The sequence below is a fragment of the Rhinoraja longicauda genome, chromosome 5 (genome assembly GCF_053455715.1).
Source record: "Rhinoraja longicauda isolate Sanriku21f chromosome 5, sRhiLon1.1, whole genome shotgun sequence".
Taxonomy (NCBI): domain Eukaryota; kingdom Metazoa; phylum Chordata; class Chondrichthyes; order Rajiformes; family Arhynchobatidae; genus Rhinoraja; species Rhinoraja longicauda.
The window spans coordinates 53,579,449-53,606,292 of NC_135957.1; the positions used below are offsets into that span (position 1 = coordinate 53,579,449).

The 26,844-nt window shown below is 41.7% G+C and overlaps 1 protein-coding gene across 4 annotated transcripts in view; it reads right to left on the minus strand.

Annotated features, from left to right (window-relative positions):
• trmt11 (tRNA methyltransferase 11) overlaps window positions 1-26,844 on the minus strand; it is a 72,958-nt gene that overhangs the window by 45,188 nt on the left and 926 nt on the right. For all 4 annotated transcript variants that reach the window (XM_078400171.1, XM_078400173.1, XM_078400174.1 and 1 more), the window contains exons 2-8: window positions 21,654-21,719; window positions 19,509-19,582; window positions 15,616-15,697; window positions 15,437-15,529; window positions 10,370-10,504; window positions 8,334-8,490; window positions 3,955-4,035 (exon numbers count right to left, since the gene is read on the minus strand). In XM_078400171.1, the coding sequence (XP_078256297.1) occupies window positions 3,955-4,035; window positions 8,334-8,490; window positions 10,370-10,504; window positions 15,437-15,529; window positions 15,616-15,697; window positions 19,509-19,582; window positions 21,654-21,719 (688 nt within the window). The remainder of the gene's footprint in view (window positions 1-3,954; window positions 4,036-8,333; window positions 8,491-10,369; window positions 10,505-15,436; window positions 15,530-15,615; window positions 15,698-19,508; window positions 19,583-21,653; window positions 21,720-26,844) is intronic.

Genomic DNA, 26,844 nt, shown 5'->3' on the forward strand with positions numbered 1-26,844 from the left:
CCCCTTGTTTGACTTTGCCTCTAGTGACAACATATCAGCATTTACTCTTTCAAACAGCCTTAGGATCTTATATGTTTGAATAACCTAACATTCTTTTAAACTTCAAAGATACAGACCCAAACTGTTTAGCCTCCCTTGATAGGCCAATCTTTACTTTAGTTTACTTTAGAAATACGGCATGGAAACAGGCCCTCCAGCCCACTGAATCCATGCCAACCAGCAATCAACCCATCCACACTAACACTATCCTGCATACTAGGGACAATTTTACAACTTACGGAGCATGGGAAGAAACCGGAGCACCCAGAGAAAACCCACACGGTCACAGGGAGAATATACAAACTCCGTACCAACAGCATCCACAGTCAGGATCGAACCCCAGTCTCTGCTGCTGCGCCAGTGTGCTGCCCAAATCCTGTCATCCCAGGAATAAAGTAATAAAAGTTTCAGGAAAGTACAGAAAAAAATAAAGCTGGGGCAACTTAATGAGCAAGAAGGTTGAATTGTGTGGGCTTGTCACATTGTAAAGTACAGTATAAACTATTAAACTTGGCCCCCATGGATGTATTGAATAGCAAACTTTTCAGGGGTTAAAAACTACAGTCTGTATGATGAGATAACAATGGAGACCCAAGATATATAGTCAGAACACCTTGCAATCAAAGCACTGAGAAATGTAGAGGCTTGACTGCCAATGCAGTAGCTGACCACAAAAACACAACAGTGAGAAATGCGAATAAAGAGCATCAGGCATGGGCAATCACCCAGCTGCATTTGGCAGCTGTGGGAACTGCAAGCAAGGGCAAGAGGTGGTCGCATCAATCCCCTCATATGCTTTGCTGAACGTGCCGATCATGACAGCTTCCAAGTGTGCACAAATGCAAACATCACTTTACTTTAGATATACAGAGCAGAAACAGGCCCTTCGGCCCACCCAGTCCACGCCGACCAACGATCAACCCATACACACTAGGGACAATTTACAATTGTTACTGAAGCCAATTAACCTACACGCCTGTACGATTTTGGAGTGTGGGAGGAAACCAGAGCATCTGGTGGAAACTCACTAGGTCACAGGGAGAACGTACAAACTGCGTACAGACAGCACCCGAGGTCAGGATCAAACCTGGGTCTCTGGCGCTGTAAGGCAGCAACTCAACCAGTGCAGCACTGCCACCCGACATCATTAGCACTGCAGTTCAAAGTTTGGATAATCTTGGTTCTGGAGTGTAGCTGTCGTCAGTTGAACGGCTTCCCATGAGTTCCAAAGATTAGCTCCACTCCCACTGTAAATTTGTTGAAGAAGAGGTACGAATCAGAGGTGAGAAAAATTGTAAAAAAATTTGGGACAATGGTGCAGCCATATTTGACACCACTGAGATTAATTCTGTTGTAGACCAACTTTTAGTTCTGGCATCCTTGAACTAATTTCTGTGGGTCAGTGATTTTGAGGAGGGTGTTCCACATTCCGTCCACATTGGTGGTCAATAAGGTCAGCAAAGAATAAGGTCAGCAAACGTCATGTATAGTGGCTGGTGCTGCCGCCTGCAGTTTATCTGATACTGTTACACAGTGCAGATCATATCCACTGTGCTTGCCCCATTCACAAACTATCTACCAAAAACTCTCCATGGTTCTCCACTCCTTTCAAAAATGAACTATTTTTCTTAAATTGTGCCTTTCTAGTCCACACAATGTTTCAAAATGGAGGGGTTCCCAATGTCCCAAAACAGAGTACAGGAAGGATAAAAAGAATTTAGCAACATGATGTCAAGACCTCTCCCTTGATGTCAGCAAGAGAAAGGAGCTATTTGTTGACTTCAGGAAGCATGCCCCAATCAGCACCAATGGTGCCGGTGGAAATGGTTGATAGCTTCATGTTCCTTCTCATTAATATCATCAACGTCTCGTGGACCAACCACACCGATGCAACATCCAAGAAGCCACACTGCGCCTCTACCTCCTGAGGATACACGGCATGCAAACATTGATACATAAATTTCTATAGACGCACCATAGAAAGCATACTGTTGGGTAGCATGACAACTTGGTTTGGGAACAGCTCTGCCCAAGACCACAAGAAATTGCAGAGAGTTTTAGATTTAGACCAGACTTCCCACCAATGACTCCATCTGAATTTTACTTTGCCTCAGAAAAGCAGTCAACATAATCAAAAGCTTGTCTCACCCCTGTCATTCCCTCTTCTCCCTGCTCCCGTCCTGTAGAATGTACAGAAGCTTGAAAGCCCACATCACCAGACTCGGGAACAGTTTCTCACCATCTGTTAACAAGCCTCTAAATAGTCTTTCCATAAGCTAGGATATTGTCCGATTCAGTTATACCCCACACACACATTGGACTTTGTCTATGGAACTGATGCGCTACACTGCTGAGAACTATATTCTGCACTCTGTACCTACCTCTTTGCTCTATCCATCATACTTGAGTTTGACTTGATTGTATTTAAGTATAGAATTATCTGATCTGTTTGGATAGCTTGTAAAACAAAGATTTTCATTGTAACTTGGTATATGTGAAAATAATAAACTTAAATCTAAGCCTCCCTCCAGCTGATCAATTACTTTTTAAGTGTAATCATTGTTGCAAATTAGGCATAGTGAGATCACATTAGAAGATTAAATGAATGATCAGATAATCTGTTCATGGTGAGCATGCGATTGATATTTGGAGGGTGGTTTCTGTCACGTCACTGGACCTTTAATCAGAGGTCTGGACTGATTCAAAATCCACCACAACAGCTGGACAATATAAAAATATAATTGAAACACATATCTACTATCTGACATAATGACAAAATCATAGATCTTTTGCAAAGAAAAATATCTGAATTACTAATATTCTTCAGAGACGGAAAAATGCTACTATATCTGATCTGGCCAACTGTGGATCCAACCCACAGAAATGCGATAGACTTTTAAATGCCCTTTGAAACTGCTATGTAAATTACTAAGGCTAATGCCCTTTTGGAACAGGAATAAATGTTGGTTTAACCAATACTGCGTCAACCTGTGTGAAGGAAGACATTAGAAATCTTTTCTCGTGAATTGTGCTGTGGATTGGTGTCACCAGGGGCCATGCAAATAGGATTCCAACACAAGACAGCACCTTCAGGAGTACCACTCCCCATAAGTGCTGCACTGAAGAACATACAAGCTTGTAGCTTAGAGGCAAAGAAAGTACAATTGAACCAAGCCTTCTCCAAACCTTATCAGACTGCCGATTAATTTCTCTCCATCCAAGTCCCTATCCATTATATTTTATGAACCGCCCTGGGGCTTTCATTTAAAAATTAATTAGCTTTTATGATTCTTTGTTTAGACCATAATTATCCAATTTAAAAATTAACTCACTTGACTTTGTCAAAAAAGATAATCAGTGGTTTAAAAAAAAAGAATCACCAATTTATTTAAAGATGCATCTTGTTTTTATAAGAAAGACTAGCAAAGCGGGCCCGTTGGGCCCGTCCCCACACCCCCCATTCTCTCCTCCCCCAGCCCCACTCTTACTCTCCAAGTGTGCCCGTTGGGCCCGTCCTCCTGATCTGTGTATGTCAAGTGACTTGCAATAACAAAAAACACTACTTTAAAACAATCAGTGCTTTTTTGGAAACTTTTCGAAACAATGTAGCCGTCACAAGCTGAAGACTAAATCTGCACCGCAGCGCCCCCCTGAAAAGGGGGGGGGGGGCAGCGCTTTAAAAGCTCTGTAACTTAAAAAATACGCGACCAAAGTAAATGAAAATATCACGGCCGACCGAGCTCGAGATTGGCGATTAAGGCAGTGTGAAAACCGTCGCGCTACGGTTCACCGTTTTGCCGCAATCGCTGTTACGTATATATCAGGTCAAACCACAAAAAAAAACATATACAAGATCTGAGTAATATAGATTACATGTGCAAGTATGACCAATGTTTAAAAATTGAAATTTCTTACCACGTCCATGAATAATGTTGTAGTTAATATCTGCCCCGCAGACATATGCTCCAAAATGTGCACAAGCAACAAGAAGACTGCCTAGAGGAAACAAAGTGTGACTATATAACATGAACTGCTGCAATAGAATATTACGGTCCATTATAGAACATTATACTGAAACTCAGCCAGTCTGTCCACCTCCCACTGCTATTGTGAAGGAATTCTGAAAGACTGTCATAAGGTCATAAGTGATAGGAGCAGGATTAGGCAATTCGGCCCATCACGTCTACTCCACCATTCAATCGTGGCTGATCTGTCTTCCCCTCTTAACCCCTTTCTCCTCCCAATGACCCCAGACACCCGTACTAATCAAGAATCTATCTATCACTGCCTTAAAAATATCCATTGACTTGGCCTCCACAGCCCACTGTGGCAAAGAATTCCACAGTGTTTCTAAAAACATCATAGCCAATTAAATAGTGGATCTTTTGTTTGAAAATTATTTGTAATGACTTGATATGGCCCTGAAAGATGCTCAAATTGCTTCTGGACATACAAGAAACTGCAGGTGCTGGAATCTTAAGCAAAAAACAATCTCCTGGAGGAACTCACTGGGCCAGGCAGCATCTATGGAAAGAAATGGACTTTTCAACTTTTCAATACCGGATCCTGCTTCAGACCGATAAGAGGAGATTTTGACAATCCCATCGTTTAAGAAACAGTGGACAGGTACATGGATAGGACAGGTTTGAACAGTTATGGACCAAGCGCAGGCAAGTAGGACTATGGTAGATGGGACATTGTTGGCCGGTGTGGACGAGTTGGGCCGAAGGGCGTGTTTCCACACGGTATCACTCTATGACTCCAGGAGGGGACAGAAAGCTGGTTGAGAGGTGGGAGGAAGGGTGGATCAAGAACTGGCAAGTGATAGGTGGATTCAAGTGGAGGGATTGATTGGCAGCAGAGTGGGGGAGAGTAACCAAGGGTTGAAAGATGAAAAGTGGAGATGACTAAAAGGGTGCAGATGTAGAATCTGTTAAGTAAGGAAGAAAGTTGCAGAGTGAAATGTTGCACCAGAGGAATAGTGCTGGTCACCCCATTACAGGAAGGAAGTTAAGTAATGCAGCCTAGAAACGGGCCCTCCAGCCCACTGAGTCCACATTGACCATCGATCACCTGTTCGACCTAGTTCTATGATATCCCAATTTATCATCTACTCCCTACACATTAGGGCCCATTTTACTCAGGCCAATTACCTATAAACCTGAAGGCTTTGGAGAGGGCGCAGAAGAGGTTTACCAGAATGCTGCCTGGATTCAAAGGTATAGCTATAAGGAGAGGTTGGACAAACACATATTGTTTGCTCTGAGCACGAAGGCTGAGTGGAGACCTGATAGACGTATATAAAATTATTTGAGGCACAGATAAGGTAGACATCTTTTACCCAGGGTGGAAATGCCAAAGACCAGAGCACATAGATTTAAGATGAGAGGAGCAAAGTTTAAAGGAGATGTGCAGGACAAGTTTTCTTACACGGAGAGTGATGAGTGCTTGGAATGTGCTGTCAGAGGTGGTGGAGGAGGCAGTTACAATGGTGGCATTTAAGTGGCTTTTGGATATACACACGGAAATGCAGAGGTCGGAGGGATGTGCATCACATGCAGGTTGAGGAAATGAATTTTACTTGGCATCACGTTCGGCATAGACATTGATGGTCTGTTCCTGAGCTATACTGTTCTATGTTCCCAGGAATCACAAACAAGCTCCACGCAGACAGGACTGGAGGTTAGGGCTGATCCCCGGTTACTAGGCCTATGAAGCCATCGGTGGCATCAATATCCTGCCATAAAAAACATGACATTTCCTTAAAATCAGAAACTACTGTTAACATTCAACAGATTAGGCGTATTTGTGGAAGTAGAAATAGAGTTGATGTTTTATTGAAGATCCTTTATCAGAATTGGGAAAGTAATAGAAGTTTGATTTAAGTTGCAGAGAGAGTGATAGAGGGTGGATAGGGCAAAGGGACTGTCTCGATAAGTGTAGGGCCACGATTGCCATGGTGATCAGATGTGAATAGATTAAAAGGATGGCGGGAGAATACACAGAGGATCATGCAAAAGCTGTGTAGTGCAGATCAGAGCTGTGGGAAAATACCTGCATAACCACAATGATATCCCCCTCATATCAACAAGCAACACAAACAGAGACTTAGACAGTCCTTTCAGGTGAGGCATCTATGTACTTACAGTTCTTCTCATCTGGTACCTAGTTAACTAAACCCTTATGGCACTCCCTCATGCAAACGCAGGAGATGCAATGCCTGCTCTTTTACCTCATTACTTCGCACCATCCTGGGACCCTTGTCCTTTCCAGGTGAAGCACTTGAACGCCTACCAAATTTGTTAATGCAGATTGAGTGATTGGTTTACAGATTACCTTTACTCTGTCTGCAGGGGCAAATATGTCTGCCCAGTTGCCAGCCAGTTTAATTCTCCCACCGAGTGGGATCAGTGACCCTGATCCCACTCTGACCAGTTTGTCTGTGGTCTTTCGCATTATTCTAATAAGGCCCAATGTAACTTTGAGACAGCACCACATCTGCCATCTGGACAGCCTTTGGGACCCAATATCAAATTCAACAATTTATATAACTCACTTTCTCTAGTTGTACCAAAACTACCCAGTTCAGTTTTATCCATGTACATGAATAACCTAAAACAGGCACCTGGTTAGGAAATGTTTAGAGGGATATGGGCTTAATGGGGGCAAATAGAACTACCTTAGAAGGGGCACCCTGGTCGGCACGAAGGAGTTGGGCCGAAGGGCCTGCTTCTGTCATGTATGACTCAATGATTCTACATAGAAGGTATCACATTATTTTTTCTATCTTCAAATTGACAGGGGGAGTGCAGTAGATGTGCATTTTCAATGATTTCAGTATAACTTTTAACAAGTTCTAAATGGGAGACTGGTTCAAAAGTTTTGCCCATTGTGATTCAGGGTTTTGGTAAATTAGCTTGGCAATAGGAGATAGAGGGTGATGGTAGACTGGAAGCCTGCAGCAAGTGGTGTTCTGTAGGGACTGGTGCTGGAACCCCTGCTTTTTGTCATATACATGAATAAATCAAATAATATAGATAGAGGTGGCATGATTAGCATGATTAGCATATTCATAGATAGCAGGGAGATAGCAGGGAGATTACTGGAGTTGTTGATAGTGTTGCGTGTGGAGGGTAGTCTTAGGCTGCAGAATGATAATGCTGTGTTGGTAAATTGGACTGAGAAATGCAAGTCATGTTTAATCGAGATAAGTGTGAGATGATCCACTTTTATAAATATGAAATAAGGATAGGACATACATCATGAATGGTAAGGTGCTTGCAACTTAAAAACTAACTTGGTTTCCCCCCATTATGATGAAAGGTCATCAACCTGAAACCTTACATTTCTTTACCTCTCCTGGAATGCTGCTTGCCCTGTCATGTTTCCAGCAGGTTTGGTTCTTCAGATTTTTTGCATTTGCAGTTTAAAAAAACAACTTTGTTGAGATTGCCTCACTTGCCAACTAAACATGCAAGAAAAATTATGGCTTTTCTTTTCAAGTGAAATTGAACTGTCAACAATGAGATACATCTCAACAACCTCACTGGCACTGAAAATGTTTGGGAGTGCAGAATAGTTTTCCTTTTGATTTTAATTCTCGTTGGAGATATAAAATTTATCAGGCGATCGGTCAAGGTCCACACTGATCTGCTGACAGCTAAGCTAATTACTGGGCTGTGCCCGAGTCTAAGCTGAGGTGGAACCTGACACTCGCAGAAACACCATCTACTCACGGAATCTGCCAGGTTTTGCTGATAACTCAGCGAGAGTTCTGGAAAATCTGTCTGCTGGTCTGTGCCAAGTTACATCCAGCAAAAGTGCAGAATCAACTAAATGAACAGGAGAAATCCACTCTGTGCAGAAAGGCAAATCGTTTTTTTTTTTGTCTGAAATCAGTTTAAATGTTTTACGTGTGTGTGTGTGTGTGTGTGTTTGTTTATCTTACTTTCTGTCGGTCAACAATTTTCAGATATTTTTAGGTTTGATTGATTGATTGGAAGCTGCAGCATGGAAACAGATTCTTCGGCCCACCGAATCTACACCGACCTTCAATCAACCATTCACACTAATTCTGTGTTATCCCACTTTCACATTCACTCCCTACACACTAGGAGCAATTTGTAGGGGTCAATTAACCCACAAGCTCACATGTATTTGGGATTGCTGTGTGATTTTGAATGATATGAATGTTAAATGTATTCCATAACCGAGACAGCTTTGGGAGATAATCTGTGCTCTGCTACATTTGCTAATGTGCAGGGAGCTGGTCTCAGTGGTGGTTTCCTCCTTACCTGTTCCCACAAATGGGTCAAACACCAAGTCATTGGCTCCTGCTTTGGCATGATTTGCTATTAGAAAGGAAAGACCGGCATCCATGCTGGTATTACCAATGAAGTGACGCTTCTTCACACTATACAAGTTGATTAGGTCCCTTTGACCATCAGCAATCTAAATAGGAAACAGAATGAACATTTATTTATTAATTCTCCAAATTATTTTTTATGGATACACAATTTTTTTCTCTTCCCGATCAAAGAAATGTTATCAGTCTTGCAATTCAGATTTCAGGCTTTCAAATTGATGAATTCACCGTCTCTACAGCTGGAACGGCTAATATTTAGTGCCATTCCCTCATTGCCCTTCAAATGATAGAGTTGAGCCACCTTTTTGAATCGCTGTCTTTCTTCTGTGAAAGGTACCTCCATGCTTTTGAGCTAAATCTTACAGAATTTAGACCCAATAACGATAAAGGAATTATGAAATATTGCATTGAGGATGGTTTATGACTTGACGGGGAACCTACAGCTCATGGTGTGTAGGAACGAACTGCAGATGTAGTTTTATACCGAAAATAGACACAGAAAGCTGGAGCAACTCAACAGGTCAGGCAGCATCTCTGGAGAAAAGGAATAGATGACGTTTCGGGTCGAGATCCGAAGATGGGTCCCGATCCGAAACATCACATAGAAACATAGAGCATAGAACATAGAAAATAGGTGCAGGAGGAGGCCATTCGGCCCTTCGAGCCAGCACCGCCATTCATTGTGATCATGGCTGATCATCCACAATCAGTAACCTGTGCCCAACCTCTCCCAATATCCCTTGATTCCACTAGCCCCCAGAGCTCTATCTAACTCTCTCTTAAATTCATCCAGTGATTTGGACTCCACTGCCCTCTGTGGCAGAGAATTCCACAAATTCACAACTCTGGGTGAAAAAGTCCTTTCTCACCTCAGTTTTACATGGCCTCCCCTTTATTCTAGGACTGTGGCTCCTGGTTCTGGACTCCCCCAACATTTCTCCAGAGGTGCTGCCTGACCTGCTGAGTTGCTCCAGCATTTTGTGTCTATCTGCAGGTAATGGTGTTCCAATTCACCTGCTGAACTTGTCCTTGTTGGGGAAGACACTGCAGCCTTGAGAGATGCTGACAGATAGTCCAATGAGTAACTGGAGTACATTCCTTATATAGGAAGTAATGCAGATATGGTGCTCAGTCATGGAGAAAATAAATGGTTAGGGCAAATTCCAATTGTTCTGTCTGCAGGGTATTGAGTACTTAAATGTTGCTGGCGTTGCACTCATTTAGGCAAGTGTAGATTGGATGGTGGAAAGACTTGAGTGTCGGAAGATGAGTCATTTGCTCTAGGATATCCAACCTCTGGCCTGCCTTTGTAACCACTCTCTTCATGCGGCTGATCCAGTTGCCATGTCAATGGTAATTCTAATGACAGTTAATAATGTTGGTAAAATCAGGGACAATTGGTTAGATCTCAAACCTAAATAATTGGCAAATAATCCATTTTATGGTGTTTTAGGAATTGTCACCAAGATACTGCAGATAACACCCAAGCTCTTTGATAGTGTCATGCCGTAAATTTTACATTCACCTGAGAAGGTATCAGTTTCATCTCTTCCAAAAGACTGCACTTCAACCAACTTGCTCTTTGAAGAGGATTTGGAGTGTTAACATAGATTTTTGTGCTCAAATCTCTGGAGAGGAACTTGAACCTACAACCTACTGACTCAGAGGAGGGGGGGGGCTCCTATCAAATGAAGCACAACCAACCTCACATGTACCTAGGATGGCATATACTGAAGATTCAATATTCAATCATAACTTCCACCATAAGTCACCGTAAGAATCCTGGATAGCTCCCATTCTGTTTAGGTATAGAGGCCAATGAAAGAGTTTGTTTGACTGACTAATTTACCACTGATCGAAGTTAAATATTTGACATTTTCTGGTTTCTGACAGTTAGTTTATTTCCACAGGAATATAGTTTAAAAGTTTAAATATAAATTAATATTCTATTTCCCTAAATCTCACCCATCTTCCAAAATAAATACAAAAGGGTTCCTCTGGAGCGTTATTCGGATCTGTACCGTAGTCTTCAAGTAACCAGAACTCATGTTCTGGATTCTTTAGTTTTACTGTTCCTTGAAATGGCAAGAATCCTAAATCCTGTATAAGACAAGAAATAAAGTTAAAACAATATCATAGGCAATACAGAAGGAAATTTACTAGGCAGAACTGATATTTTGTTAAGAGTGAAAACATTAATTAGATCAATATACACTTTCAATGTACGAGGTGAAATGAATGAGCTTAGTACTGTTACAATTATCTTACTTTCCATAGCTCTTTTATTCATCCATATGTAGAATACATAAGATCTTTCAGATTTCTAAAAACATTTTAAATACATATTTATAACTCAGATAAAATAAACATAGCATATTTTTCTGCTGATTTTGCAGCAAAATTAAGGGAAATTAAATTGCCTATTTTTAAATTGAGTTTGTGGGAGCAAATTATAAATGTGATATATCTTCCTAACTAAATTGACACTGATTAGATTCGCTCTCACTTCCTCCACACACTTTTTTATTCATAAGATGTGGAAGTTATTAGCAATACCATTCCCCACTTGCTCTGTGATTTAGAGTCAGCATATATAATAATAATAATAAGCATTTATTTTATATAGCGCCTTACCAGAAGCTCAAAGCGCTTTACAAAAACAATCATAACATAAAAACAAACAGACAAACTATCCTAACGGAGAAGCGGTGAATAAACAACACCAGCGTCCTCTCACGTCAGGGTCCGGCAGTAGACAACAAAAAGCACAGGACGCACAGATACAATTTTTACACAAACAGCCATCACAGTGATTGCTCTAGGCACACCCTCACTGTGATGGAAGGCAAAGAAAAGTCTTTTCTCCTCCTCATTCTTCTCCCGTGGTGCCACGAGGTGATCGAGGCTCCCAACTTTTTGAAGCCCCCACCGGGCGATGGAAAGTCCCAGGGCCAAGCCGAGCAGGCCGATGAAGGTCTTGAGCCCCCACCGGGCGATGGAAAGTCCCAGGGCCGAGCCGAGCCGAGCAGGCCGATGAAGGTCCTGAGCCCCCACCGGGCGATGGAAAGTGCTGCGGCCGAGCCACGCAGGGCGATGAAGGGCCTGCGAGCGGGTCGATCGTACCTCGCGCTTTGGGGCGGTCGAAGCTGCTACGGCTGGAGCTCCCAAAAGCCGGTCGCCAGCCAGGGACCTGCGAGCTCCCGATGTTGCGGTCTGCAGGGCCCACGGCCGAAGCCTCCGAGATGGTAAGTCCAGGCCCTGCGACCGGAGTCTTCAAGGTCGATCCCTGCTGGAGGCCGCCGACTCCACGATGTTAGGCCGTAGCGCGAACGGAGATACGACACGGTAAAGGTCGCATCTCCGTTGAGGAGGAGATTAGAAAAAAGGTTTTCCCCACCCCCCCCCCACATACACAGAGTTTAAAAATAGAACAAAACTTACATTAAACGATGACAATAGACAAAAAAACAAAAAAAAGACAGAGAGACTGCCTTTGAAGTCATATATAAGTAGTTCAAGTAGAAAGGAGAAAGGAGATTGACAGATTCTTGATCAGAATGGCAGATGGACAGATTCTTGATTAGTAAGCATATCACAGGCTATGGAGAGAATGGGGTTGAGAGGGAAAGATAGATTAGCCATGATTGAATAGCGGAGTAGACTTGATGGGCCGAATGGCTTAATTTCTGCTCCTAGAATTTATCAACTTACGAAATGGCAGTTTCTTTACCTCAGAACAATAGTTACCTAATTGGGTTTCATTGATAAATTAGCTGTTGCACAATTGTCTTTCTTTGATGAATTATCACTAGCCAACTATGAGTATACAGATTTCTAGGTAAATTCCTATCTGTTGCCATAATGGGATTGGGAGTGCAACTACCAAATGATTTGCCTCACATGTCACCCACTAAGATGTCTCAATAGACAATAGACAATAGGTGCAATAGGCCATTCGGCCCTTCAAGCCAACACCACCATTCAATGTGATCATGGCTGATCATTCTCAATCAGTACCCCGTTCCTGCCTTCTCCCCATACCCTCTGATTCCGCTATCCTTAAGGGCTCTATCTAGCTCTCTCTTGAATGCATTCAGAGAATTTGCCTCCACTGCCTTCTGAGGCAAAGAAATCCACAGATTTACAACTCTCTGACTGAAAAAGTTTTTCCTCATCTCCGTTCAGTTATTAAAGATGTGATAGCATTCAGTTATTAAAGATGTGATAGCATTACATTTGGAAAGTGGTGAAATCATCGGACAAAGTCAGCATGGATTTACCAAAGGCAAATCATGTCTGACGAATCTTATAGAATTTTTCGAGGATGTAACTAGTAGAGTGGATAAGGGAGAACCAGTCGATGTGTTATATCTGGACTTTCAGAAGGCCTTCGACAAGGTCCCACATAGGAGATTGGTGTACAAACTTAAAGCACACAGTATTGAGGGTTCAGTGTTGAGGTGGATAGAAAATTGGTTGGCGGACAGGAAGCAAAGAGTTGGAATAAACGGGTCCTTTTCGGAATGGCAGGCAGTGACTAGTGGGGTACCGCAAGGCTCAGTGCTGGGACCCCAGTTATTTACAGTGTATATTAATGATTTGGACGAGGGAATTGAATGCAACATCTCTAAGTTTGCGGATGACACGACGCTGGGTGGCTGTGTTAGCTGCAAGGAGGATGCTAGGAGGCTGCAGAGTGACTTGGATAGATTAGGCGAGTGGGCAAATGCATGGCAGATGCAATATAATGTGGATAAATGTGAGGTTATCCACTTTGGCGGCAAGAACAGGAAAGCAGAGTATTACCTGAATGGTGACCGATTGGGAGAAGGGGAGATGCAACGTGACCTGGGTGTCATGGTGCACCAGTCATTGAAAGCAAGCATGTAGGTGCAGCAGGCAGTGAAGAAAGCGAATGGTATGTTGGCATTCATAGCAAGAGGATTTGAGTTTAGGAGCAGGGAGGTTCTGCTGCAGTTGTACAGGGCCTTGGTGAGACCGCACCTGGAGTATTGTGTGCAGTTTTGGTCTCCTAACCTGAGGAAAGACGTTCTTGCCTTAGAGGGAGTACAGAGAAGGTTCACCAGATTGATCCCTGGGATGGCGGGACTTACATATGAGGAAAGACTGGATAGACTGGGCTTGTACTCGCTGGAATTTAGAAGACTGAGGGGGGATCTTATAGAAACATATAAAATTCTTAAGGGGTTGGAGAGGCTAGATGCAGGAAGATTGTTCCCGATGTTGGGGGAGTCCAGAACCAGGGGTCACAGCTTAAGGATAAGGGGGAAGTCTTTTAGGACCGAGATGAGAAAACATTTCTTCACACAGAGAGTGGTGAGTCTGTGGAATTCTCTGCCACAGAAGGTAGTTGAGGCCAGTTCATTGGCTATATTTAAGAGGGAGTTAGATGTGGCCCTTTTTGCTAAAGGGATCAGGGGGTATGGAGAGAAGGCAGGTGCAGGCTACTGAGCTGGATGATCAGCCATGATCATATTGAATGGCGGTGCAGGCTCGAAGGGCCGAATGGCCTACTCCTGCACCTATTTTCTATGTTTCTATGTTTCTAAATGGCCTACCCCTTATTCTTAAACTGTGGCCCCTGGTTCTGGACTCCCCCAATATTGAGAACGTGTTTCCTGCCTCTAACGTGTCCAACCCCTTAATAATCTTATATGTTTCGATAAGATCCCCTCTCATCCTTCTAAATTCCAGTGTATACAAGCCTAGTCGCTCCAGTCTTTCAACATATGACAGTCCCGCCATTCCGGGAATTAACTTAGTAAACCTCCTCTTTACCCATGAATTAAAGGATAATTTATCTCTTTGTCAGGTAATATTTATTTTCTAACCAGGTGCTATTGTCTCACTGTCATTTACCCAGAACAAGAAGGTGACTTCCCTTTCAGTTTTCTTAGTTCATGTTCATCTTCTACATTCTTACTCCACCGTCATGGAACTCTCATTTGTCATCTTCTCAAGATTGGGACAGTCCTGTGATGGATGTATTAATGCCCATTTCAAGTTGTATGAGGACGTGGTTGTGAGCCATCCCCTTGAATCAGTGCAGTCTTTGTGATAATTAAACTTCCAGGAGATTTAGGTAGGGATATGTTGGCGACTTACAGGATATTTAACCAACAATAACCAAAATTGAATGGCAGCACAAATCCATTTAGCTGAAATAATGGTGCTCAGTGGTTGTCATCACAAGGGTGGGAACTAATATCAACATGGTATTGATGTATTCTCTTGGTTGAGAACACAGTAACCACCATGAGGCAGCTCATAAATATTGCACAGTAGACATGAAAATGGCTGACTACGTCATACAGAAGCTTGAGCAAAGTGAGCTCTGGTTCATTGTTACCTAAACAAAAGTGAACGATTGATTTACTAAAATAGGATGTACAATACATTAGTTAAAGAAAAGTTATAAAGAATGCTTTAAGAAATTGTTATTAACATTAATGGCTAGAACGGAAGCTAAATTTATAAAAAGGCAAAATTTCTAAGACCATTAAAAAATCAACTATTTTGTCAAGTATCTTTTATATCTGGGACAATTTATTTTATTTTCATAAATGTTGCGTAATATTTTCTGAATATATATCCTCCTGGGGCGTCAGATGCTATCTGAAACCTATTGTTGTTATCCATGTGTGTGACAATACATTAGTGTGTCAGATGCAGATCTAAAGTGAAAGGCATCAAAACAGAACTTGAGCTCGTGTTCACAATTCCCCCTGAAATCACTGGGAATAGTTACACTGACTTAACTTTCCCCTCCAAGCGTGGTTATGCTGAGATGAACTACAAAGCCCCCCCGGCCATCTAATCTATTGAAAACTGGGAATAAGTCATTTCTCCTGTGCATAATGCAGTGCCACACTTAACGTTACAGTTTCTCTCTATGATATTGAGAAAACTTCTTTGTTAGATACAATATTCTCAGAACTCTGAACAAACCACGTCACATTATAAACCTCAAAAACTAAAGAAATAGCTAAACAAAAAAAGGTTGATACATACATCTATCCTTTGAATCCTCTCATTGTGTGACAATGTTTTATTGAAAGCATACACTTTTATCTGATATGTTGAACCATGCTGAAGGTATGGGATCTAAAGCAGAAAAAATAAATATGGTTAATGAATCTAGTTTTAGCTGCATGCACAAAACTATGTGGTTGATTCCTGTGCATACATACCATTTTGTCTGTGGGATAATTTATCAGTGAGTTATGCAGATCTTCATGTGTTCTTCCCTGACCCCATAATTCAAATATTGATCTGCAAAGTAAAGAATGAATGCTATGTCCAAAACAGCCACTTTAGATGCAGATGTTCTAGCTGAACAGAGATCATGATGCAAAAATACCAAAAATTATTATTTTGTAAATTGTCATAAAATTAAAGAAAAACTGCAGATCCCGTGAATATTAAATGGCAACTGAAAATGCTGAAAATATTCAGCAGCCCAGGCAACATCTATGCAAAGAGAAACAATTAAAGTTTCAGGTCAAAGAGCCTTTGTTAAGTCAAATCAAGTCAAGTTTATTTGTCACATACACGATGTGCAGTGAAATGAAAGTGGCAATGCCTGCGGATTGTGCACAAAAAAGAATTACAGTTACAGTGTATAAATAAAGTTACTATAGTGTAGACAAAATTTAGTCTCTGGAGTTATAAAAGTTGACAGTCCTGATGGCCTGTGGGAAGAAACTCCGTCTCATCCTCTCCGTTTTCACAGCGTGACAGCGGAGGCGCTTGCCTGACCGTAGCATCTGGTCTAAGTGTTTCCAGGATTTTCTAAATTTATTTCAGTACACGCAACAAAGAATATAGAACAGGCCAGTTCAGGAATAGACTCTTTGGCCCACAATATCCAAACTGGATATGATGCAAAGTTAAACTAATCTCCTCTGCCTGCACGTGATCAATATTCCTCCATTCCCTGCATATCCACGTGCCTATTTGGAAACTTCTTAAATGCCAATATCGTATCTGGTCCCACAACCACCCCTGGTAGCGCGTTCCAGGCACCCACCACTCTGTAAAAATCTTGCCGTGCACATCTCCTTTGCACTTTCCCTTCTGAACTTAAAGTTAGGCCCACTGGTCTTTGAACGTTCGACCCTGAGAAAATAGTTCTGACTCTCTACCCTATTTATATCTCTCATAATTTTATAAACTTCTATCAGGTCCCCCTTAAATATATGATACTCCAGAAAAATCAATCCAAGTTTGCCCAACCTCTCCTTATAGCTAAGGTGGACACAGATTGCTGCAGTAACTCAGCGGGTCAGGCAACATCTCAGGAGAGAAGGAAGGGGTGATGTTTTGGGTCGAGACCCTTCTTCAGTCTGAAGAAGGGTCTCGACCTGAAACGTCACCCATTCCTTCTCTCCCAAGATGCTGCCTGATCCACTGAGTTACTCCAGCATTTTGTGTCTACCTTCGATTTAAACCAGCATCTGCAATTATTTTCCTACCTCCTTATAGCTAATACCCTTGAATACAGGCAGCATTCCACTAAACCTCCTCTGCATCCTCTCCAAAGCACCCACATCCTTCGTGTCATGGGGCGACCAGAACTGTACAGAATACAGTAAACCCACTTTATAACTAGATAGCGGACTGAATCTGTTGTAGACCAAGTTTGTTGTTTCATGTTAAAGCCACTAGGTGGACTGAGAGAATCTTAGTTTAGTTTAGATTTAGAGATACAGGTACTGTACACTGATGTTGCTCTGTTTCTTCAACTGTCCTTACTACTGTACCAATAAAAGTGTTTTGAATACTTTGGAGAATCACACATTTGAATAGTGTTTTGTGAACCATTTTAGCTTAGTTTAGTTTGGAGATATAGCATGGAAACACCAAGTCCACGCCGACCAGCAATCACCCGTTCACTAGATCTATCCTACAAACTGGGCACAATTCACAGTGGTTCGGATAGAACTACTGTAGTGATTCTATCCTTCCTCCCGCATAATTACTGCAGACAAAGACCACGTGGGAGGGAAGATTGAACCACCACAGTAGTTCTACCTACACACTGAATTGTCCCTGGACTGTAGGATAGAACTAGTGTCAGAGCACCCGGAAGAAACCCACACAGTCACAGGAAGAATGTGTAAGAAGGAACTGCAGATGCTGGTTTAAACCAAAGATAAACACAAAAAGCTGGAGTAACTCAACAGGACAGGCAGCATGTCTGGAGAGAAGGAATGGGTGATGTTTCGGGTCAAGACCCTAAACTCCATACAAACAGCACCCGAGGACAAGATCAAACTCGGGTCTCTGGAGCTGTAACATAGCAGCTCTACCTCAAATTTTCAATTTGAAAAATTCCTAAACAGCTGTTTTGCACAGTAAGTATCAGACTCTTTCCACACTTATTGTCAGGAAATGCTTCCTGGTTCCTACATGCATAAGTGGGAATATTTCAGACTTTTCATTTCCATATTTCTTTGCACTTCTGACTTATTTGGGTCATGAAAAATCTTTTTAAATGCTGATTTCAATTAGAATGCAAGTAAACTCGCACATAAGCACTGGGATAACTTTATCATTTTCTTGAGTGAGCAGATGACTAAAAGAGAAAACATGAGGTATGAAACCTAGAAGAATAGTGAAGCAGTGGTGGGGAAGGATTACAGAAGCAACATATGCAATCTTTCTCGCTGATGAAATAAAACATGTATGTTGATAAGGATGAAGAACCCTGAATTCTTTGAAATTGCTTTGGAAAGCCAGGGAGAGAACCAAGAATTCACATTTCACAACGGAATCCATTACAAAGAAATATTTGTGATGTACTGCAACAGATGTTTTATGATACTGCCTGACCTGCTGCCTGTTTCCAGCATTTTCTGCATTTATTTCAGATTTAAGATCTGAAGGATTTTTTTTTTTTTTTCAAATTCAGAATGTACTCTTGTTACAAATTTTGGTTTCAGAGTTGAGTTATGCATTTAAAGCAGAGGAGAAGGTTTACCAGTCACAAAGAATATAGTGTAGCAATCAGCACGAAGATGCGGTTTACATGTAAGTGCCAATGTTTAAGCGTTTTAGGGACAGTCATAAAAATGTGAAGACTTAGTTTAAATTAAACATTCTGTTAGATCACTAAAACACAAGGACATTCCAGTTGGATTAATGGACAATAGATGAGGCAATATGAAGAATGGTCCAAATAGAGCATCCTTTCAACAGTATATCTATAAAGGTATGTTACTAGTCCTACTAGGAAAGAAATGTTGTTAATAAAGTTCTTAGAACTAGTGAGCAATTAATATGAAGACAATGGTGGAATGGTTAGCTTCAATGCATGAAAAGAATCATAGATAGAAGATAGTGATTTTGAATTCAAAGGACATGTTGACCTAAATTAAGTGGGCAGAAAATTTACAAGATAAGTTAATAGATATGGGGAAATCTTCCAATACAAGATGGACTGTACCAAATAAATAAATGCTCATTTCAATCAAATTAGAAGCTGATATAACTCTTGTTCAAAAGAGCAAGATCAAATCTAGGTGCAAAGCATAAGCTCCATTTCAGATATGCAAAATCCATAGAAAGCAAGTTGGGTGTAGAGTTGAATAGACAAAGAGAAGGTAGTAGGTTTAACTTGCTCTAAAGAAATTGGAAGAAAAGAAAAACAAATAAAAACTATTTTCACCATCAACTTCTAAAAAGCATAACTACCAAAATGATCAGTTAAACATTGAAATAATTAAAAAATTTAAACAAGCAGAGCTTTCCAAATGCATTCAACTGAATACCGATGCCGATCAAAATCCTGAAACAAAACAGCAAACGTTGAAAACTCTGAACTGTCTTTTCTGTGAATGCTGGTGTTATACCCTTTCACAATAGAATCCTCTCTGCTCTGCCACTAAAATCCAGGGCTCCTGGCAGACAGATTTCAAGTACAGTGGTTGCAACACATTTTGATCTATACACCAGGTCTATTCAACAACTGTCATAAACTCTAGTTATAAATAATTACAAGGGACCCAAATGCCTGAAGCTGATACATGAATAATCTTGAACTAAACATTTATGTGATAATTACAGCTGCAAGAGCACTTACTTTGCACATACCGTCCGCCTCATGACTGCTTTTGCCACCTCCTCAGAAGGAATGTGTACAATCCAGAATGGAGACTGAAAAGCAAAATATATATAAAATCAGCTACAATGATGACAATAACAAATCACCAAATTTGTGTTGATGAACCCATAAAAATACTTAACTAGCTTGTGATTGTGTATCAAAATGAAAAGACCTTGGCCTGACCGGTGACGGCAAAAGCATGCCGAATGTTTTCCTCACAGCCTTCTCCAACTCAAGAAACTTTCATGGAACTATGTACCTGCACTGCTAGACCTCTCTGTTCTACAACAATCCTCAGGCCTCAACCATTTACTGTGTAAGTTCTGCCCTATTGTCATCTGCAAATTTACTGACCCTGCCATGTAAATTCACATCCAAATTGTTAATATAAATAATAAACAACAGTGGACCCATCATTGATTCCTTTGGCACACCACTTATTTCAGGTCTCCTCTCTGAAAAAAATTCCCTCTTCCACCACATTCTGTCTTCTGTCTTCAAGTCACATTTGTATCCAATTGGCTAGCTTGCCCTGGATTCCACATGATTAAACCTTCCAGATCAACCATGAGATAACTTGTCAAATGCCTTGCTGAAGTACATGAGGACAAGGGATACCGCATTGCCTAATCAATCTTCTTGAACACCTTTTCAAAAAACTAACATGCACACTGACGTTTGTGAAATTGTCTGAAGTAAAGTTTTACACACCTATATGTTTTTTTCTTGCAAAGAGATGGAAAGTAAAATCAGGAATTAGAACTAGTAATAAAACCCATATCTGACAATTAGGAAGAGAAGTTTCATCAAAACGCACAAATATATGAGGTTTGTGCACTTTGATATGATAGTGACAAATTCAAATGCTATCACGATCTGCTAAACATTTTATGAATCAAGAAGTATAATAAAATAAAACAGTGCAGTGATAGAGTTGCTGCCTTACAACGCCAGAGATCCGGGGTCGATCCCGTCTATTGGTGTCGTCTATATGGAGTTTGTACGTTCGTCTTGTGACCACGTGGGTTTTCTCTGGGTGCTCCAATTCCTCCTTCACTCCAAAGACATACGGGTTTGTAAGTTAATTGGCTTTTGTAAATTGTTCCTGGTGTGTAGGATAGTGCTAGTGTATGGGGTGATCGCTGATTGGCACAGACTCGGTGGTCCAAAGGGCCTGTTTCCACAATGTATCTTTAAAGTCTAGTCTAAAGCAATAGTTAAGAAAGCAAAAATAGATCAATACTTTTTGTTGCATTTTCACTTTATCCAGGCTTCTAAACCTTCATCGAAGAGGCGAGTAAGAAAGGAGTGGTGCGAATTATAAGAGTGAGTTGAGGAAGACTCAGAGTCTATCAAGTTGCAGTAGCAGCAGGGAGCCTTGAGCTTTAAGACAAGTAAGAGCAAGAAAAACAATATTTTCTGACTTCCCATCACAACTTCATACATCCATAGTATATAAAATTATGAAGGGAATAGGGTAAATAATTAAAATCTTTTTTTCTCAACAGTGGGAATGTATAAGGCAAGATGAGTGGTAGTTGATCTAGAGGGGATCTATTTTCACACAGACAATGTTTTGAGATTGAAAAGGTGGCATATACTCTCATAACTAAGAAGCATCTGAGACAATTATTTTTATCATCAAGGCTCAGAAGGTTGTAAATTTAATGTGGGTAAATGGCATGAGTGGAAATAGGCAGCGAGCATGGACAAGATGGACTGATGGGCCTGTTTCCATGCTGGATTACTCTAAGATTATATTAGGCATATCAGTCTTATTCCATGTCAGAAATACTCTCAATAAATAAACAATTTCCTTCTGAAGATCACAAGGCTTGGAGCATTAACTGTCACTTCTACTTCAACAGTTGGAGTTTAACTAACATAGTGATAATAGCAATGTTTGCTTCTATATCAGATTTTCAACAAACATGCTATTTTTATTTTGCCTTAAATAAAAAATCTAATTTTGGAGGCATTAGGCAATAAGAGAACAAGATAACAAAATATTTAGGAAGAAAACAATCTGTGATTTTACACATAATAATACTAATAATAAACAAGTCTAAAAAGTGTTACTGTAGCTCTTATTTATGTAATATTACAAAATATGAACATTACCTTCACGTTGAAGTTCTCTTCATATTTTAACTGGCTTTTACATAGGGAGAACAAGGATTTGACTTCCTATAACAAAAATAGAGATATTTAGTGTATGCAGAGATTTTTAATAAAAAATATTGAGAAACAGATGCTTCAAAATTTGTGTGCACATTTGTGCGACATTGCGTGCAATGGGGTCTGTTCTTGTGCTGCACTATTCTAGGCGCATCGTCAATTTGGTTGAAGTCAAACAATGACATTCGCTTTAAATGTTTTTGCTAATAGATTTAACTTGCAAAAAATACAGATTATTCATTGTCCATTCAGCCTATGATCCACTCAGAGTGGTGCAGCGAGCCTAACTGCACCAACGAGGAAACTGCACCAGTGTTCACCTTCAACATGACAGATGATTGATTTCTCTTCACTGCACTGGATAACTTACCAGAACTAAATTATTTATTTTCCACCACAAATATCCCTCTCATGCTACAACACACACAATGACGATGGTAGTAGTGAAGATTTACACACCATGAAATAAACAATCTAAAATGAGCACACTTAAGCCCACATAAAAGCTTTGTCACAGAGATTAATTATCTGAGAGCAGAGAATAATGGTACTAGGAGGTAACAACAGTGTTTTAGCCCATCAAATTATCCATTCAAGAAACACACATGATGGCTTCATTAGTAGAGTTTACAGCAGGATGAATACTGTAAATATTTTTGGATTCAAAGAAAAAAATACACACATATTCATATGATACAAAAAAACAACAACAGTACTAGTATGGGGGAGGGCTCGAATTAACTCAGCAGAAAAACACATACCAGGTTCAGGGAACAAAATGAAAGGATTTTATCGTGGGAAATTTCAAGGGATTCTAAGATGAGTGTGGACTACATGGATGCAAAGACATGTGTGATAAATAAGTTAGGTGAGTCACAGGTATGTTACTATCTTATATTATGGTAATAAGAATGACCTGGCTAATGGAAGCAGAAGGATAATAACTTTTCATCGAGCTAAAAGGAATTCAGACAAAATAGGAAAGAAAAGTACAGCGGGAGGTGACAGTAGTGATCATGAAAACTACAAATACAGCGGAGAAAGTTGGTGTAATGGAGCGAGCTGAAAGCAAAGTCAATTTGGTTAGAACTAAGAAACCATAGACGAGCTATAACACTGCTGAGAGTTTACAATAGACAATTAATTGAAATGTGATGCAACGGAAAATTACAGAAAGATCCAGGTTGTGCACAATAGCAATCAATGGGGCTTCAATTATCCAGTGTAGATTAAGAAAGTGACAGTGCAAAGGGAAATCAGGGTAAGGAATTCCTGATTGTGTATGAGAACGTCCTTGATCAATGTCTTTCCACTGGTTCTGAGAAAAAAAAACATATGAAAGGACAGCATGCTTCTGTTGGACAGTATTTTAGGGAACACACTTTATATCATAGTTTGAAAATAACATAGGACAAAGGAAGGTATCTTAAAGTGGAACTCCCCGGATGAGTAAAAATATTGAATTTAAAATAAAATAGTAAAAGGTGGCTTGTGACACTGGTAAGGTTCACATTGCAGTTGAGAAGCAAGCTGTATTTATCAAATGGAGTCGTGATGTAAACAAAGCAATAAGTGAATTAGAGAAACTTTAGTTAGTCTGACACAGAAAACAAAGGTATTTTCCAAACATAGAAACAGCACAGTATTTAGATCAAAAGGTTGCTACTAATTTGTCGTATGTAGTAATAAAGCTGGAGGTTTTCAAAAATGTAACAAAGGAAAGTGAGGGGGAGGAGAAATCAGAAGCGAATAAACTAACTTCTTGTTTTACATTATAGTAACAAGTATCTGAAGATCCTATTGAATTAAGTAAGGGGAGGCGTGTAGGTACAGCAAGTAATTGCGGAGGTTAATGGGATGTTTGCCTTTATTCCAAAAAGTTTGGAGTACAAAAGTAGTGTCGTTTTGTAATTTTACAGGTGAGGAGGCTGGTAAGATTGCACCTGAAGTTTTGTGCACATATTTAAGGAAGAATGCATTTGCACTGGGCAGAATAGAATTAAAAAACAATGTTGAGTTTATGCTCATTGTTTAAGAGAATGAGAGGTAATCGTATTGATATATTTATGATTCTGAAGGGATGAGACAGAGCTGATTGTTTCATATAGAGATGAGGAGGAATTTCTTCTCTAAGATCATAACTCTGGGATTGTTTAGTTCAGAGATATAGAGATGGGATCATTAAATATATTCAGGTGGAGTTGTGAGTCATTTGAAATACAAGGGATTCAATGACGTATGGAGAGATTGGGACAGCAATCTGAGGGCAAGATTGGATCAGCCATGATTTTATTGAATGATGAAACAAGATTGTGTGGCCAATCGGGGTCCTCGTGCTTCTTTTGGTTATGCAAATCGAAAAAAAAACTATAGGAGCTGGAAATCTGAAGTATAAACTGAAAATACCAAAACCATTCAGTGGGTGAGGCAGTATCTGTTGGAGATACTTCCTGAGCTGCTATTTCTTATTTTTAAAAAGGCACAAAGTTCTGGAATAACTCAACAGGTTAGGCAGCATCTTTGGAGAACATGGAAAGGTGGTGTTTCAGGTCAGGACCCTTCTTCAGACTGATTATGGTGGAGGGGAAGATGGATGAGAGGTGTGGGCAGATAAAGCCTAGTGAGTGATGGGGAGAGGGGGAAGGGGAGAAAACCACGTGTAGCACAAAGAGGAAGAAAAAAAAAGCAGGTTGTTTATAGATAGTTACCTAAAATTGAAGAATTTAATGTTCATACATTTAGGTTATAAGCTACCCATGCGGAATTTGCATGTGGCCTCACTCTGGCAATAGATGAGACCCAGGACAGAAAGGATATTATGGGAATAGGTAAGGAGTTAAAACGGTTAGCAAGGCCTTGGCGACTGAATGCAAGTGTTCAGCGAAATGACCAAACCTGTATCCACCTCTTCACAAAATGCTGGAGTAACTCAGCAGGTCAGGCAGCATCTCGGGAGAGAAGGAATGGGCGACGTTTCGGGTCGAGACCCTTCTTCAGACTGATGTCAGGGGGGCGGGACAAAGGAAGGATATAGGTGGAGACAGGAAGATAGAGGGAGATCTGGGAAGGGGGAGGGGAAGAGAGGGACAGAGGAACTATCTAAAGTTGGAGAAGTCGATATTCATACCACTGGGCTGCAAGCTGCCCAGGCGAAATACGAGGTGCTGTTCCTCCAATTTCCGGTGGGCCTCACTATGGCACTGGAGGAGGCCCATGACAGAAAGGTCAGACTGGGAATGGGAGGGGGAGTTGAAGTGCTCGGCCACCGGGAGATCAGATTGGCCAACGCGGACCGAGCACAGGTGTTGAGCGAAGCGATCGCCGAGCCTGCGTTTGGTCTCGCCGATGTAAATAAGCTGACATCTGGTGCAGCGGATGCAATAGATGAGGTTGGAGGAGGTGCAGGTGAACCTCTGTCTCACCTGGAAAGACTGTTTGGGTCCTTGGATGGAGTTGAAGGGGGAGGTAAAGGGTCAGGTGTTGCATCTCGCGCAGTTGCAGGGGAATGTGCCCGGGGATGGGGTGGTTTGGGTAGGAAGGGACGAGTGGACCAGGGAGTTACGGAGGGAACAGTCTCTGCAGAACGCAGAAAGGGGAGGGGATGGGAAGATATGGCCAGTGGTGGGGTCCCATTGTAGGTGATGGAAAGTATAAGAAAATAACTGCAGATGCTGGTACAAATCGATTTATTCACAAAAAGCTGGAGTATCTCAGCAGGTCAGGCAGCATCTCGGGAGAGAAGGAATGGGTGACGTTTCGGGTCGAGACCCTTCTTCAGACTGATGTCGGGGGTGGGACAAAGAAAGGATATAGGTGGAGACAGGAAGATAGAGGGAGATCTGGGAAGGAGGAGGGGAAGGGAGGGACAGAGGAGCTATCTGAAGTTGGAGAAGTCGACGTTCATACCACCGGGCTGCAAACTCCCCAGGCGAAATATGAGGTGCTGCTCCTCCAATTTCCGGCGGGCCTCACTATGGCACTGGAGGAGGCCCATGACAGAGAGGTCAGACTGGGAATGGGAGGGGGAGTTAAAGTGTTGGGCCAACGGGAGATCAGTTTTGTTAATGCGGACCGAGCGCAGGTGTTCAGCGAAGCGATCGCCGAGCCTGCGCTTGGTTTCGCCGATATAAATAAGTTGACATCTAGAGCAGCGGATGCAATAGATGAGGTTGGAGGAGGTGCAGATGAACCTCTGTCTCACCTGGAAAGACTGTTTGGGTCCTTTGATGGAGTTGAGGGGGGAGGTACAGGGACAGGTGTTGCATCTCGTGCGGTTGCAAGGGAAAGTGCCCGGGGTTGGGGTGGTTTGGGTAGGAAGGGACGAGTGGACCAGGGAGTTACAGAGGGAACGGTCTCTGCGGAACGCAGAGAGGGGAGGGGATGGGAAGATATGGCCAGTGGTGGGGTCCGTTGTAGGTGACGGAAATGTTGGTGGATGATATGTTGGATCCGCTGGCTGGTGGGGTGGAAGGTGAGAATGAGGGGGATCCTGTCCTTGTTGCGAGTGGGGGGAGGGGGAGCAAGAGCGGAGCTGCGGGATGTAGAAGAGACCCTAGTGAGAGCCTCATCTATAATGGAGGGGGGGGAAGCCCCGTTTTCTGAAGAACGAGGACATCTCGGAAGCCCTAGTCTGAAACACCTCATCCCGGGCGCAGATGCGGCGTAGACGGAGGAATTGGGAGTAGGGGATAGACTTTTTGCAGGGGACCGGGTGGGAAGAAGTGTAGTCCAGATAGCTGTGCGAGTCGGTGGGCTTGTAGTAAATGTCCGTCACTAGTCTGTCTCCTGTGATGGAGTTTTTGTGATGGAAATGTTGGCGGATGATTTGTTGGATACGCTGGCTGGTGGGGTGGAAGGTGAGAACGAGGGGGATTCTGTCCTTGTTACGAGTGGGGGGAGGGGGAGGGGGAGCAAGAGCGGAGCTGCGGGATGTAGAAGAGACCCTAGTGAGAACCTCATCTATAATGGAAGAGGGGAAGCTCCATTTCCTGAAGAACGAGGACATCTCTGATGCCCTAGTAAGGCCAGTTCATTGGCTATATTTAAGAGGGAGTTAGATGTGGCACTTGTGGCTAAAGGGACCAGGGGGTATGGAGAGAAGGCAGGTACGGGATACTGAGTTGGATGATCAGCC